This window comes from Geotrypetes seraphini, chromosome 14, assembly GCF_902459505.1.
Source record: "Geotrypetes seraphini chromosome 14, aGeoSer1.1, whole genome shotgun sequence".
Classification (NCBI taxonomy): Eukaryota; Metazoa; Chordata; class Amphibia; order Gymnophiona; family Dermophiidae; genus Geotrypetes; species Geotrypetes seraphini.
Genome location: NC_047097.1, coordinates 32353224 through 32369144, shown reverse-complemented (window position 1 = coordinate 32369144; position 15921 = coordinate 32353224). Strand labels below are relative to the sequence as shown.

The 15921-nt window shown below is 45.5% G+C and overlaps 1 protein-coding gene across 4 annotated transcripts in view; it reads left to right on the top strand.

Moving 5' to 3' along the window:
• Positions 1-15921, top strand: part of MAN2A2 (mannosidase alpha class 2A member 2) — a 115056-nt gene that overhangs the window by 13255 nt on the left and 85880 nt on the right. For 2 of the 4 annotated variants that reach the window (XM_033920503.1, XM_033920502.1), the window contains exons 5-7: positions 397-568; positions 7355-7482; positions 12085-12258. In XM_033920503.1, coding sequence (XP_033776394.1) covers positions 397-568; positions 7355-7482; positions 12085-12258 — 474 coding nt within the window. Of the gene's footprint in view, positions 1-396; positions 569-7354; positions 7483-12084; positions 12300-15921 lie in introns of all 4 variants that reach the window. The other 2 variants (XM_033920504.1, XM_033920505.1) reach the window with 2 other exon arrangements.

The window sequence follows — 15921 nt, the reverse complement described above, 5'->3', positions numbered from 1 at the left end:
CAGTTGGTCTGCACTGCAGAATTATTGTCCTCTCAGGGATACCCCCCCAAAAAAAACCCCTCGGGATTCTTATTTTTATTAGTTGCCACATTTGAGCGCTTGTGTTCAGCCTCCTTGACCTCAGCATTTGTTTTTATCACACAACACCTGAGCATGGCAGAGACAAAGCAATGAATGACAGCAGTTGTTAAAGGTGGCATGTCCTCCATTCAACCAAGACAGTCTTCCTTTTGTGTTTTACAGTCTTTGTACGCCTATTTAATAATAGCAGGAAGGAGGGCAGAAAGTAAGCACATATTGGACGATTTGGGTCCAGCCTCGCCTCCCGTGCACTGTATTTCTAGATGCATCTTTGCATACCTAAACACATCCCTGATATCTTTTTTTATTTCTTAGGATGGATAAAAACTTTTGATAAGTATTACTATGATCAGACCCAGCACATTCTGAACAACATGGTGGTGAAGCTTCAGGAAGACTCACGGAGGAGGTTTATCTGGTCAGAGATCTCCTTTTTCTCCAAATGGTGGGATAATATCAATTCACAGAAGCGAGCTGCAGTTCGCAGGTGGGTCTCTGTTGTTTGTCCCTATGGGGTGCACACTCGGTTCATGCTCACATGTTCCCTTTATTCTGCTTAATCAGGTAACGATACAGCTTGTGTACCTCTCATTTTGCAGAATTCCAAAGAACGTATATGCATCTCTGGGTATCCTTGGTGTAAAAGTGTCCAGAGTAGTAAGGGGAGATGACCAATTGAAGAATATTCCTGTTTCCACTGAAGTAATAAGACATAGTAATAGTTCAGGCTGGTTTATCCAATTGAAAATGCATGCCACTTATAGCATAATTAAATATAAATGAAGGAAAAGACCTGCTGGCTCAGAGAATAAATGCCCCTACTTAACATGCAAGTATCAGGGCTTCGAATCCTACCTATTACTCTAGTTTAGAGACTATAGAAAACTTTTATTCTTTTCGTTATACTCAACTATGCGCTTTTTTACTCCACTATGCAGCTGATGATCTAGTTTTAGCTGAAACTAATCTGGAAAGAGCATTGTATAAGGGTACTACACTTCTCCCTCCGTATTCGCAGTTTCAGCAATCACAGTTTCGATTATTCGCGGTTTTTGGCTTGATGGCTCCTCCCCCAACATTACATTAGCTTGCATAGAGAAATTGCTGATTCCCAGCACTTTCTTCACCGTGTTTGCCTCTCCTTCAGGAACAGGCCAGGTCTCCCACCATGTTATTCGCGGTTTCACCATATTCACAATGGTTTTTAATAGAAAACAGCGAATAACATATGAAAAAGTTATTTGCGGTTTTTCTGTATTCGTGGGTCTGTTAATCCCCTATCCACAGCGAATACGGAGGGAGAAGTGTAGTAGGTGTGTGATTTCCAGGGTTTAATTGGCTTTCCTGTCTTATGGAGGGTCTTATCTCTGTTTATACATAGAGGTGGGAGAAAGATCTTCACCTCATTTTTACGGCCCAGCAGTGGCAACATAGTATATCCTCATTGCTCTCAGTGTCCATAGACAGTGCCTTGCGAGAAAATGGCTCTTTCGCTGGTATTATACACCAGTTCACTTACGAGCTGGCTTTGGGCTGGGCACTGGGGCTTGTTGGTGTGAATGTGGTGGGGAGGGTGATATTCTTCATATTTGGTGGGCCTGTCCTAAGATAGTTTGATTTTGTTTTTTGGTTTTTTTTTAATTCTTTATTAAAATTTTTCAAATAAACAACAATTGTGCTTAACAGGCAATATACGATATTAATACATCCAATATTAATAATCATGATAATTCAAAGTAAAAATTATAATACAAAATAAATCCATTTTCATTATTGGATCAATATATTAACAAAAAAGAAGTAAATCATACTTTTTATTTAAACATAGTCCTCAATAAGGGAGGAAGGAGACTAAGAGAGAGAAACTCTTCCAGGAAAGATCACATATTAAAGTTTTACAGGAAATTAAGTGAAAACCGATGGTTAATAAAAATAGACCTGAGTTACACCGAAAATCACTATGGTGCAAATGAAACACCTTTACCCTCCAAGAAGAAACGTAACTGCTGAGAATCATAAAAAATGTATCTATTGTTTTGAAATACAACAAAACATTTACAAGGAAATCTTAACTGAAAAGAAGCTCCCAATGATACAACTTTATCCCTATATGTAAGAAAATCTTTCCTTCTAGTCTGAGTCCATTTTGAAACGTCCGGATATATATATATTCTTTCTCCCAAAAAAGAAATTTGTTTTAAACCATAATACAATTTCAAAATCATTTCTTTATCCTGATAAAATACCAGGGATACTATCAGTGTAGCTCGTCCGGACAATTCAAGATTTTATGATTCCAAGAAAGTTGTTAAGTCTTGTTCAGTAGTTGTATCAGACTCCTTTATTGTCCTTTTTAAATAATAAATCTTCTGCAAAGGTGGAATATTCATTTCCGTAATTTTTAATATAGAAATCAGGAAGTCCTTAAATAATTCCCTAGGAGTTTTAAATTTAGACATAGGAAAATTTAAAATCCTCAAATTTAAACTCCTATTTTGATTTTCCAAGTTTTCAATTTTACGGAGAAGAAAAACTTTGTCCTTTGCATTCTGGTTATTTAAAGATTTAATCTCAGTTATAGATTTTTCAATGTCTCCTACTTGTTTCGCTTGATCACAAGAAACAATTTCCAATTTATTGACTTTAGTAGAAACTTCAGCCATCAAGGAAATAAATCCAATACATACAGTTTGAAGATTTTCAATTGCTCCCCACAGTGAATCCAGTGTAACCACCGCCGGTTTCACAAGCGGCTTGAGATGAGGTAACCCGGGTTCCCGCTCTCCTTCCCGGGTTTCACCTCCCCCACTCTCAACACCGCTTGCCTGCAGTGTTCCTCCTCCCTCTCCTGATCTTGTCTCCGAGTTTGCCTGCAACAGGGTCATCTCCTGAGTCGGCTGCTGCCGAAATCCCTCAACAGGAAGTAACAGCTCCGTTGCACTGCTCGGGGGAGGAAGAGGGTCAGGTCCCAAGGGGCTCAGCGACGCATCGCCGTCCATGCTGAGCTGCTCCTGGAGCTCAGCTGCGGATCCGCCCAACGCCATCGGGACTGCGAATGTTGTTATCGCAGTTTGACGCGGAGTCGAAGTCGCAGCCAAGAAATGAGGGATATCCCTCTGCCGTCCCCTCCTCTTAGGCATCCAAGAACTTTGAAGAAAACGTTACCGAAGGTAAATTTTTACTGCCAGAACGGGAGCTTGGACTCACGCGTCCACTCCCGTCGCCATCTTGTCTCCCCCGATAGTTTGATTTTGGAAGTAAGTTTATGCTTTACTTTCCCGGATCTTGGGGACTTCCTATCCTGAACGAGCGGAGCATATTTGTCCGCCTGGAGTATTACCATTGGCACGATTGGTTTTGGCTCGAGCTTGGAGGTCTCCCTCCTCCCCGTCTATAGAGGCTGTTATCCATAAGTTGGACTATATTTTTTTGATGACTGAACTGACTACATTAAAGTCTGATCGCTTAGTGCCTTTTTATAAAATTTGGGATCCCTATATTATTTGGAAGACTGATGTCTAGGGTTTATTTTTTTAAGAACATAAGCAATGCTTCTGCTGGGTCAGACCTGAGGTCCATCGTGCCCAGCAGTCTGCTCACGTGGTGGCCCAACAGGTCCAGGACCTGTGCAGTAATCCTCTATCTATACCCTTCTATCCCCTTTTCCAGCAGGAAATTGTCCAATCCTTTCTTGAACCCCAGTACCGTACTCTGCCCTATTACACTCTCTGGAAGCGCATTCCAGGTGTCCACCACTCATTGGGTAAAGAAGAACTTCCTAGCATTCGTTTTGAATCTCCCCTTTCAACTTTTCCGAATGCCCTCTTGTTCTTTTATTTTTTGAAAGTTTGAAGAATCTGTCCCACTCTACTCTCTCTATGTCCTTCATGATCTTGTAAGTCTCTATCATATCCCCTCTAAGTCTCCTCTTCTCCAGGGAAAAGAGACCTAGTTTCTCCAATCTCTCAGCGTATGAAAGGTTTTACATCCCTTTTATTAGACGTGTCGCTCTCCTCTGAACCCTCTCAAGTAACGCCATATCCTTCTTAAGGTACGGCGACCAATATTAGATGCAGTACTCCAGATGCGGATGCACCATCACCCGATAAAACGGCAGGATAACTTCTTTTGTTCTGGTAGTAATACCCTTCTTGATTATAACTAGCATTCTATTCGCTCTCTTAGCGGCCGCTGCGCACTGTTCCGTCGGCTTCTTTGTCATGTCCACCATTACCCCCAAGTCCCTTTCTTGGGTACTTTCATTTAATAACATCCCTCCCATCGTATAGTTGTACCTCGGGTTTCTGTTTCCCACATGTAATACTTTACATTTCTCAACGTTGAACTTCATCTGCCATCTTGTCGCCCATTCCCCTAGTTTGTTCAAGTACCTTTGCAATTCTTCGCAGTTCTCCTTAGTTCGAGCTCCACTAAATAGTTTGGTGTCGTCTGCGAACTTTATTATCTCACACTTCGTCCTTGTTTCTAGATCATTTATGAATATATTAAATAGCAGTGGCCCGAGCACCAAGCCCTGCGGTACCCCACTCGTGACCCTCCTCCAGTCCGAGTAAACATAGAAACATAGAAATTGACGGCAGAAAAGGGCCATAGCCCATCGAGTCTGCCCATACCAATGACCCACTCCCTGACTTTTACTCCCCTATAGATCCCACGTGAATATCCCATTTTCTCTTAAAATCTGACACGCTGTTGGCCTCAATCACCTGCTGAGGCAGCTCGTTCCAATGATCGACCACCCTTTCGGTGAAGAAGTACTTCTTAGCATCACCTTGAAATTTCCCTCCCCTGATTTTCAGCGAGTGTCCTCTGGTTACCGTGGGCCCTGTAAGACTAAAGATATCATCTTTCACCTCTATACGCCCCGTGATATACTTAAAGGTCTCAATCATGTCCCCCCTCTCTCTTCGCTCCTCCAGTGAGTACATCCGCAGTTTTTTTAGCCTTTCTTCATACGTGAGATCCCTGAGCCCCTACCCTCTGTTTCCTACCCGCCAACCAGTTTCTGATCCATCTATGTACGTCTCCTTCTACCCCATGGTTCTTCAATTTCCGAAGTAGGCGTTCATGGGGTACCTTGTCAAAGGTGTTTTTGACCCCTGAGAGTTCTTGGGTTGGGATTCTCTGTCTTTCTTTAGTTCCTGTGTAAGTGTATTTCAGCTGTTTTGAACTACAGATATTTATATTGCTTTCTTGTAACAGTTGTGTACTTTGTGTTATGTTTCAATAAAGAATTTTTTTTGGGGGGGGGAAAATCCATAAAAAGATTGGTCAAAACCCTTCAATGAAAGAGAATTTGACCAGATATAACCAATAGACACACTGCAATCTTTGGTTTGGATCTTTGATGTCTTTTATGTTTGTTTTATTAAAACTTATTATACTGCTAATTCATATGACCGGTCCAAGCGGTTTACCTAAGAGAACTTCATCTTTACATAGGACAGACCTATAGTGGCATGCATTTTTAATTGGATAGACCTTTAAGAACATAAGAATTGCCGCTGCTGGGTCAGACCAGTGGTCCATCGTGCCCAGCAGTCCGCTCACGCGGCAGCCCTTAGGTCAAAGACCAATGCCCTAACTGAGACCAGCCCTACTTGGGTACGTTCCGGTTCAGCAGGAACTTGTCCAACTTTGTGTTGAATCACTGGAGGGTGTTTTCCCCTATAACAGCCTCTGGAAGAGCGTTCCAGTTTTCTACCACTCTCTGGGTGAAGAAGAACTTCCTTACGTTTGTACGGAATCTATCCCCTTTCAACTTTAGAGAGTGCCCTCTCGTTCTCCCTACTTTTAGTTGTGTGATATTTTATATTGGGCTTTATCAACATTTTTTGTTTCTTGGAATTTGGCATATTCTTGAGGGTTTCTCACAAGTGCAGCTACTGAGAAAGTGAATTTATACGAGTATGTCGTCAAGTTAAAGTTATATCTGCAGGTGATGTTCAGGTTGTCTCCATGATAAAGGAGAGGCTCATTTTGTTCTTATTATTGATTAGCTATTGGAAGGTAGATTAATTTAAAATGAGCAGTAAACTAGATTTTGTGGATTGAGGTGGATCCTGTTTCAATTCTCAGGTCGTTTAGTCGGCATTGATCATTAAGGCCTGCTTTGTCTGTGGTTCAGAACGTGCATTTTAAGATAATTATATAGAACTTGCATCCGTTCTTGGACAATCAGGCATTTTGCATACCTTCTAATTGTCTGTATTAAACTGCCATTGGGTTTGGTTAAAAAAAGCTTCAGGTGGAACAGAATAAGTCTTCCAGGGTACGTTTTTGCCATTGTTTTCTGAATCACACTGAAGATTGCGTGAGACTATATTATAATATTGACATTTAAGGTTCTACAGGATAAAAGGCCCTTTCATTGAGCTGGCATCTGGCTGCTCGATCTCTTCACTTTAGCCAGGTAGGGTTACTTTGTCATTCAGCTGTACAGAAGGCTTAAGGGAGCTTAGAAAGGGTTGGAGCTTTTCCCATTGCTGTTGTATTGGGAAATAATTTTCCCTGAGAGATTTGTCTTGAAATCAGTTGTTTTGGTTTTGCCTGTGGTCTGAATACTGTGAAAAGTAAAGCTGTCTATGAAACTTGGTGGGAGTGCTTGTATTCTTGTCTTTTTATTGTTTGTTGCTTTGGCCAACATTTGAAAACAAAGGGGGCAGTTTTCAACAGTTTGCCAAAGTGCACAATCCGTAAAGGATACAGATGCAGTGGTTTTTAACACACATCCCTGGAAATGTTACCTCTTAGTCTGTCTAAAAGCATTAGCTCTCTCTAATTTGAGCTGGGTTGCACAAAGGCAGGTCAGTGATGGATAGATAATCTGCCTGGCTCAGTTCTTCCTCCCTATTCCCTTTAGACTGGGGGGTCTCAAAGTCCCTCCTCGAGGGCCGCAATCCAGTCGGGTTTTCAGGATTTCCCCAATGAATATGCTTGAGATCTATGTGCATGCACTGCTTTCAATGCAGATTCATTGGGGAAATCCTGAAAACCCGACTGGATTGCGGCCCTCGAGGAGGGACTTTGAGATCCCTGCTTTAGACTAATCATTTGCCTATGCTGTATTGTCAGATTGCAAAGTTGCATTAAAAATATTATTGTAATATGTCTTGATCTGTTACTTCAACTATTTAAATAGTGCCTATTATTGCTGTAGGTCAGTCTAGGTACCGTTTGGTTCTTTCATATGCTGGATCTATTTTTGGCGATGCCTTTTTAACTGATCCTTCTTCCTGTGTGTGATCTAAAGGTTAGTTGGGAATGGTCAACTGGAGATGGCAACCGGTGGCTGGGTGATGCCTGATGAAGCCAACTCTCACTATTTTGCTATGATTGATCAGTTGATTGAAGGACATCAGTGGCTGGAGAAAAATATAGGTAAGAAAATGAAATGCAGTGGGTTAAGAAGCAGTTTCATGATCTTGGGCAAGTCACTTAACCCTCCATTTCCCTAGCTACAAAAACTTAAATTGTGAACCTTCTAGGGACAGTGAAAGTGCTTGTGTATAATATGTGTGAACCACTTTGGTTGTCCCATAGAAAGGCGTTTATATCAAATCCCTGACCCCCCCCCCCCCCAAAGTAAATACAATATATAGAACCACCAAAATGACACCGGAGGTAATTATTTTCTCTTTTCTATTTATAAACGGGAGCAAGCCTCAGAATATTGAGTATTTTTTAGCACTTTCCAGACCAGTAGAGGTTAATCTTTACAAATGGGTATATATCCAATCATGACCAGCAGGTGGAGACTGAAAACAAAACTGTGGAATAGTACATAAGAGATACCTTTCCCTATTCTTATCAGTCTATTTCAGTCTTCAGCAGGTGTGAGTGAGCTGTACCCATCGCCCTTGGTAGGGCTGTTGAAATTTGTTTAGGGGTTTCTAGTCCCTGTTTTTGGCCGGATTGAGCTTGGGTGGGCCCTGTTTGGGAGTCCGTACGACCTCAAGGGTGTCAAACCTAGCAGGTCTCGAGTGGGGTCCCTCCTCCCACTTCCTCCACCTCCCCACATTTTTTTAGAGGAGCCTCGGTAGTAAGCCTTGCCCCCTAAATCAAGCAAGGCATATTGCTTCGAGAGCCTGTGGAGTCTGTTTTGAAAAAAATAAAATAAAATCCTGAGGTAGAGCCGGTCTGCAGGGTTGCTTCCCTGTCAATTTACTGTATTTTACTGTATTTTTGCACTAACCGGCATTTTTCTTCTAGCTAGATCGCGTATGGAGCAATTGTGCCCTTCTCCGGGGGAGTGGGACACAATTTGGTCCAGCTGCGAGGCATTCGTAGCCGGCCTGAACTCGGCGGTTTGAGTCGGTGAGGTGGTGGAGCTCCATCAGCAACAGCTGCAGGCGTCCAGAGCTCCCCGGCTTTAGTGCCTCGCGAGCCGGCTGAAGGCAGTGAGGCAGCTCGGTCTTCTCTCACTGCCTCCAGAGGGATTCCCCGAACCACCGATGGTACGGGAAAAAGGATTCCCTCTCAGCTGATTTTTCTATCAGCTGTTGCCAGCTTGCCTGCTTAGCAGCTGGGACAGTTCAGGTTTCCCAGCTGCTACAGGCCCTGGAGGGGTTATTTTTAGCGGGATCCCTCCATTTTGTCTGCAACCTCAGGTGACCTTCCCCCTGTATTGAAACATAGGGGCAGGTTTCAGCAGGGACCCCTGCTTGGGTAGGGCGTCTCTGGGGATGCCCGGAGTTTTTTCCCTTGATTTAATTTCTTTATTTATGCAGAGCCTATTTCAGGCAGTTGGGGGTCCCACATGCGTCCTTGGGGTTTCACCTCCCTCTTTTTCATTTGGCGTACCCTCTTCCTCCTCCCTTATCCAAGCGCCCGCGGGGGGCTTGGATTGCGGATTGGTGGTCGGAGGAGTATGTTGGCGTGGATGAGGACCTGGACGCTTTAGAGGGCTTCCAGGATCCTCTAGAGGGGACGGCCGCTCGCAGCGGGGCATCGGGTTTCCCGTCTTCTGGCGCAAAGGGGTCCATGGTGCGCCTTTTATTCAGAGCGATGCGCTTTTAGACCTGATATAGCAGGTCTCCTCGGTGCTGCATTTTTGAAGATGCGCTACCAGAAACCCCGCATACGGGGGACCCTCTGCTTCAGGGGGTCCGTCCTGTCTCCCGCTCTTTTCCTGTGCGTCAGGATTTTTGAGATATCGTGTTGGCGCAGTGGAATACACCAGGGGCGTCATTTCGGTTGGCGCGCACCCTGACTCGTGGGTATCCTATCCCAGAGGAGGATAAGGCTACCTTATTTTCGCCAATGGTGGACACGGTGGTCTCAGCGATTGCTAAGCAGCTTACCATGCCTGTTGAGGGCGGTTCTGCCCTTAGGGTCTCTGAGGAGCGTACGTTAGAGACACTTCTCAAGCAGAATTTTGATGTCTCTGCCTTGGGGGTCCAGGTGGCTATTTGTGAGGGGGCTGGTGGCTCGCACTGTGTTTTGGTGTGGGCTGAGCGTGTCCTGGATCGTGAGTCTGATGACTGGTCCTTAGTGGATCAGGAGGTGGCAAAGTTTGAGATGGCTGCCTCGGTCCTCTCGGATGTTCTTTATGACTTGATGCGGACTTCGGCTAAGTCTGGGTCTTTTGGTTTGGCCGTTCCTTGTGGCTTCGTGCTTGGTCGGCGGTTGCCGTATCCAAAACTACACTTCTAAAATTTCCCTTTCGGGAGTCGTTTTTGTTTGGAGACCAGAGTCGTCCGTCTGGCGCTGTTAGCCTTCCGCTCCCTTTTGATGGGCAAGGCGGTCAGAGTTCTGTCAGACAATGCCACGGTGGTGGCTTATGTCACTCGTCAGGGAGGCACCAAGAGCACTCGGGTGGCACAGGAGGCAGCTCGGCTCATGCTTTGGGCGGAGTCACATCTTCAGGACCTCTCGGCCTCACACAGAGCAGGGGTGGAGTAGGTTCAGGTTTAGTTCCTCAGTCGTCACACCTTAGATCCCGGAGAGTGGTGTCTCAGCCCTGTGGCCTTTCAGTTGCTAGTGCAAGCTTGGGGTCATCCCCTTATGGCCACGAGTAGCAACGCCAAACTGCCCTGCTTCCTCTGTTGTCACAGGAACGGTCTGGCCGAGGGTCTGGATGCTCTTGGTCAACAATGGCCAACGGAGGGGCTGTTGTACGTGTTCCCTTCCCTCCGTAGCCATTAGTGGGTAGAGTTTTTCTCCGCATTGTTTGCAAAACGGTTCTTGTGGTTCTGGTGGCTCCAGATTGGCCTTGACATCCATGGTACGTGGATCTGGTGAGGCATCTGATGGCGATCCTCTGCCTCTCTTGGATGACCTTCTGACGCAGGATCCCATTCCCATGTTTGATCCAGCTCCCTTCTGTCTTACGGCTTGGCTCTTGAAAGGGGTTGCCTGGGTAGAAAGGGGTATTCAGATAAGGTGATCTCTACTCTCTTGGGGTCCCAGAAGCTTTCTACCTCTTGAGCTTATGTGCGGGTTTGGCGTCTCTTTGAGGAGTGGTGCCAGGTGCGCGGGTGGTGGTATCTTTTCGCGCTTCCCTGCCTACCATCCTAGATTTCTTGCAGGATGGCCTGGATAGAGGACTGGCTTGGTCTTCTCTCCAGGTTCAGCTTGCGGCCTTGTCAGCCTTTCGTGGGTTAGTGAAAGGTGACCGTTTGACAGCCATTCCTGATGTGCTTCGCTTTTTGCGGGCGGCCATGTTAATCAGGCCTCCCGTGTGGCCCTCTGTTCCATCTTAGGATCTCAATCTGGTTCTGCCTGTTCTGGTGCGCCTGCCTGTTGAACCATTGGGCAGCTGCTCTTTGAAGGTCCTTACTCTGAAGGCGATCTTTTTGGTGGCCTTTACTTCAGCTACACATGTTTCTGAGCTGCAGGCTTTCTCTTGTAGGGCTCCCTTCTTGGAGTTTTCTAGGGAGCGGATTGTCTTGAGGCCTGTTCCTTCCTTTCTGCCAAAAGTAGTTTCTCCTTTTCCTGTCAATCAGTCGGTAGTCCTCCCGGTGTTGGGTAGTCGGGAGGGCTCTTCTGAGCAAAGACAGCTGCGCAAGTTGGATGTCGGTCGGGTTCTTCGCTCTTATGTGCAGCGGATCCAGGAGCTCAGGAAATCAGATCATCTCTTTGTCCTTGTAGAGGGGCTGACGCTTCTAAAGCTACTATTGCGCGCTGGATCAAGGAGACTATTGCTTCCGCTTATCATCTGAAACAGAAGTCTGTTCCGGATTTTCTTAAGGCTCATTCCACTAGGGGCAGGTAGCTTCTTGGGCTGAGTCTTCACTCGTACCTCCAGTGGACATTTGTAAGACTGCGGTTTGGTCTTCCTTGCATTCTTTTGTCAGATACTACTGGGTAGATGTTCAGGCGTGTGTTCTGGTGTCGGCCCTTCAGGGGTCATGCCCGTGATGGGGACTGCTTTGGTACGTCCCACTCGTAAAGATTAACCTCTACTCGTCTGGAGAGTGCTAAAGAAGGAGAAATTAGGTTCTTACCTGCTAATTTACTTTCTTTTAGCTTCTCCAGACCAGTAGAGGTCCCCACCCTGTCTGTTGTGTTGTTGGGGCTGTTGCGCGGGCAGTTTTGTTTTTTGCTGCGGGTTCTAGTATTTTTCTAGGGCCGGGGAGAATTAAAGAACAGCGGCTGTGGCTCGGCTGGCTTAGCTGGCGAACTGTGGGGACATTTTCCTTCTGGTATTTCTCCTCTGCAATTTCCAACAGCATTTGGGTATGTTACTTGTTACTCCTGTTCGGAGTATTGTTTATTTCTGTTTCCAGTTATTTGTTCTGCTTGGCTATTCGACAGACTGATAGGGAAAGGTATCTCTTATGTAGTATTCCACAGTTTTGTTTTCAGTCTCCACCTGCTGGTCATGATTGGATTTATACCCATTCGTAAAGATTAACCTCTACTGGTCTGGAGAAGCTAAAAGAAAGTAAATTAGCAGGTAAGAACCTAATTTCTCCATAGTTTCTTGCTCCTGATTATTCACTGACTGTTGAACTGTAATATGCAAATGTCTTCATTCAGGTGTAACACCGAGATCGGGTTGGGCAGTGGACCCCTTTGGACACAGCTCCACCATGCCCTACCTGCTGAAGCGTTCCAACCTGACTAGCATGCTGATCCAGAGAGTTCACTACTCCATCAAAAAGCACTTTGCTGCCACCCAGAACCTGGAGTTCATGTGGAGACAGACATGGGGTAGGATCTGGGTGTCCATGGGGATTGGAAACTCTGCTTCTGTAAGAATATTTTTCAATATGTAAACATGTGTAGGTTTGACCCCAGCATTTGCTTCCACTTCCTTTTAAATAGAATTACCCAACTTTAGCTAAATCATAATGAGGTCAATATTCAGCTGGCACAGTGACCATATTAATATAAGCACTGGAGCCTAGATTAATGCATATTTATATATATAGTGGCACTGAATACAGTCAAACCTTGGTTTGCGAGTGTTTTGCAAGACAAGCAAAACACTCCAGCAAATTTTAACTCGCAAAACGAGTGCTGCCTCGATAAATGAGCACGTATGCGCGCACAACGTCGAGGAGCGCTTATGTTGTACGTGTCTGTGGCGCTCATCGAAGCCCTGCGTGTTTATACGTAACGCGCGCGCATGTGACCGATTAGCAGGACGGCGCTCGTACCAAGTATAGCAGCCCACAGTTCAATGTTCACAGCGCTTAAGTGAGCCGCATCTTCTCGCACATTTTGCGAGCACTTCTCACAAGTGCAGCTCGCGGACACATCCTTGCAGGTTATTTGTTTTACTTGTATTTTGTATTAAAGCTTTTGTATTTTGTATAGGCAGGGGTGCCCAAAAGGTTGATCGCGATCGACCAGTAGATCGGGAAGGCAACGCAAGTCGATCGCGGAGCCCATCCCGGGCTCCGTGATAGACTCGCATTGCCTTTGTGTTCTACCTGCTTCCCGACGCTGTAAAGAGAACGCAGAAGCACCAGGCCTACCAGCCTTCCCCACCCAACGTCAATTCTGATGTCGGAGAGGAAGTTCCAGGCCAGCCAATCGCTGCCTGGCTGGCCCGGAACTTCCTCTATAAACGTTAGAATTGAGGTCGGGTGGGGAAGGCTGGTCGGCCCGGCACTTCTGTGTCCTCTTTATGGCATCTGGAAGCAGGGAGAGCTCAGAACTCGGCGGCGGTGGCTTGGGGGATGGCAGGGAGAAAGAAAGACAAAGAAAGAAAGGGGGCATGGAGACAGAAAAAAAGGGGGCATGGAGAGAGAAAGACAAAGAAAGAGAGGGGAGGCAGGGAGACAGAAAGAAATAAGGGGGCAGGGTGAAAGAAAAGGGAGGGGGGCAGGGAGAGAGGAAGAAAAAGTTGGGGGAGGGAATGAGGTCTGGAGGAAAGGAAGCATACAGGAGGCTGAAAGAAGGGAAGAAATATTGGATGCACAGTCAGAAGAAGAAAGTGCAACCAGAGACTCATGAAATCACCAGACAACAAAGGTAGGAAAAATTATTTTATTTTCAATTTAGTGATCAAAATGTGTCTGTTTTGAGAATTTATATCTGCTGTCTATATTTTGCACTATGGCCCCCTTTTACTAAACCACAATAGCGATTTTTAGCGTAGGGAGCCTGTAAGCATCGAGAGCAGTGTGGGGCATTCAGCGCAGCTCTCTGCACTAAAAAATACTATCGCGGTTTAGTAAAAAGGGAGGGGGTATATTTGTCTGTTTTTGTATAGTTGTTACTGAGGTGGCATTGCATAAAGTCAGCTGCCTTGACCTCTTTGAAAAAATCCCGGAATATAAATGATAATTAACATTTTCTCTGCGTACATTGTGCTTTGTGTTTTTTTAAAATTTCATTGTTAGTAGATCATTTTGACTTGGTCATTTTGAAAGTAGCTCGCAAGCCCAAAAAGTGTGAGCACCCCTGGTATAAGGCTTTTGGGTTATGGAACGAATCATCTGAGTTTCCATTATGTCCTATGGAGAAATTTGCTTTGATATACAAGTGTTTTGGATTACGAGCATGCTTCTGGAACTAATTGTGCTCATAAACCAAGGTTTGACTATATATAATATTTAATGCTGTTACTATGTTGCCATTATGAGGCCAATTCTATACTTGGGCATCTGGTAGGAGCTTATTTTATGAAGCACTGTAGGCTTCTACTTTCCTTTATAGAATACTTGCATAATCACTTTATTGTCCCTCCAGACCAGCACAGATGGATGGGTTTACACTCCTCTGCCAGCAGTTGGAGACTGAGAACACATTGACTTTTGGCAGTAGTACAAGTGGGCTGTGCAGTCCCATCTACAACCAGTCTGTTTTCAGTCTCCAGCAGGTGGAGGTGGTAAGCCTGTGCAGTCTTTCCTCTTGTTAGTTAGGACCTGTTGGGTGTGATTAGTGACCTTTTTATTGTCCCTTTTTTGCAGTCCGGACTGAGCTTGGGGGACCCTCTCGTGGGTCTATTTGACCTCGGGGGTGCCACACTTGAGTGGTCGAGTCCCTCCCCCACCTTCCTAAATTCTAATTAGAGGTACCTCAGCTGTATGCCTTGCCACAGTCAGGCAAAGACTACAGCTTTGAGAGCCTGTGGGGTCTGCTCCTTTGTTAGTTAAAGTTTTTATTTTTTTTAAAAATGTTCTGAGGCAGTGCACGTCTGAAAGAAAGTGTTTAATTGATTTTTATTGCTAACTGGCACTTACTATTCCCTCCCTAGTGGTTCACAATGAGCACTTTAAAGAAATTGAAAAAGTGCTTATTATGCTCCTGCTTAGCAGATGCTGCAGTTGGTGTCTGCATGAAGTGCTCCAGCCACTGCGAAGGGGAATTCTCGTCGGCATCAGGTACCGGCGAGTAGGGTTCTTCTTCGTGTGTGCACTGCTTGTCAATTGTAGGCAGTGGGGAGGCCCAGGTACTCCATTTAGTTCGTGGTGCCCAAGAAAGAGGGGTCTTTTCGGCCTATTTTGGATCTGAAAGGTGTAAACAGGGCTCTCCAGGATCCATCTTTTCGCTTGGAGACCCTGAAGTCCATGATTCTCGCTGTTCAGCCTGGGGAATTTTGACTTCTCTCGACCTAAAAGAGGCCTACCTTCATATTCCGAATTCAGGCCTCCCATCAGCGCTTCCTTCGCTTTGCAATTTTGGGAAAGCACTATCGGTTTTGTGTGCTTCGTTTTGGTCTGGCCATGGCTTCACGGACCTTCACCAAGGTTATGATGGTGGTGGTGGCAGTGGCCTTGCACAAGGAGAGAATTCAGGTTTATCCTTGTTGATTTGAACCAAGTCTTTTTAGGAGAGCTCCCAAGTCACGATTCAGGTTGTGTACTTTCTGCAGTCGCTGGGCTGGGTTGTCAACTTTTCAAAGAATCGGTTGACTCTGTCTCAGCACATGGAGTATCTCGGAGTTCTCTTCGACATCAGCCTGGGGAAGGTCTTCATTCCTGAGGCCCGGGTGCTGAAGTTGCAGTCTCAGATTCACTCCCTCATTGATTCTCGTTGCCCTCGGGCAAAGGATTTTGTGAAGGTCTTGAGGTCAATGGCGGCCTCCTTGGAGGTGGGCTTGGATATTAGTTTCCTTGTGTTGGGGGTGGACAGGTTGGAGAATGAAGCCCAGATTTGGTTTCTTTAGTGGACGTTCAGGCGCATCGTGACATGGTGTTTGGTGAGCGTGTCCTAGTGGCGGCCCTTCGGGGGTCCCACCTGTGTTGGGTACTGCTTTGGTACGTTCCATCCGTCTGTGCCGGTCTAAAGGGATGATAAAGAAGGAGAAATTAGCTTCTTACCTGCTAATTTTCTTTCTTTTAGTCTCTCCAGACTGGCACAGAACCTGCCCTGTCGTTTTACTTGGCTTTTTTTTTTTGCGAAGAGTCGTTTTTTCTGCAG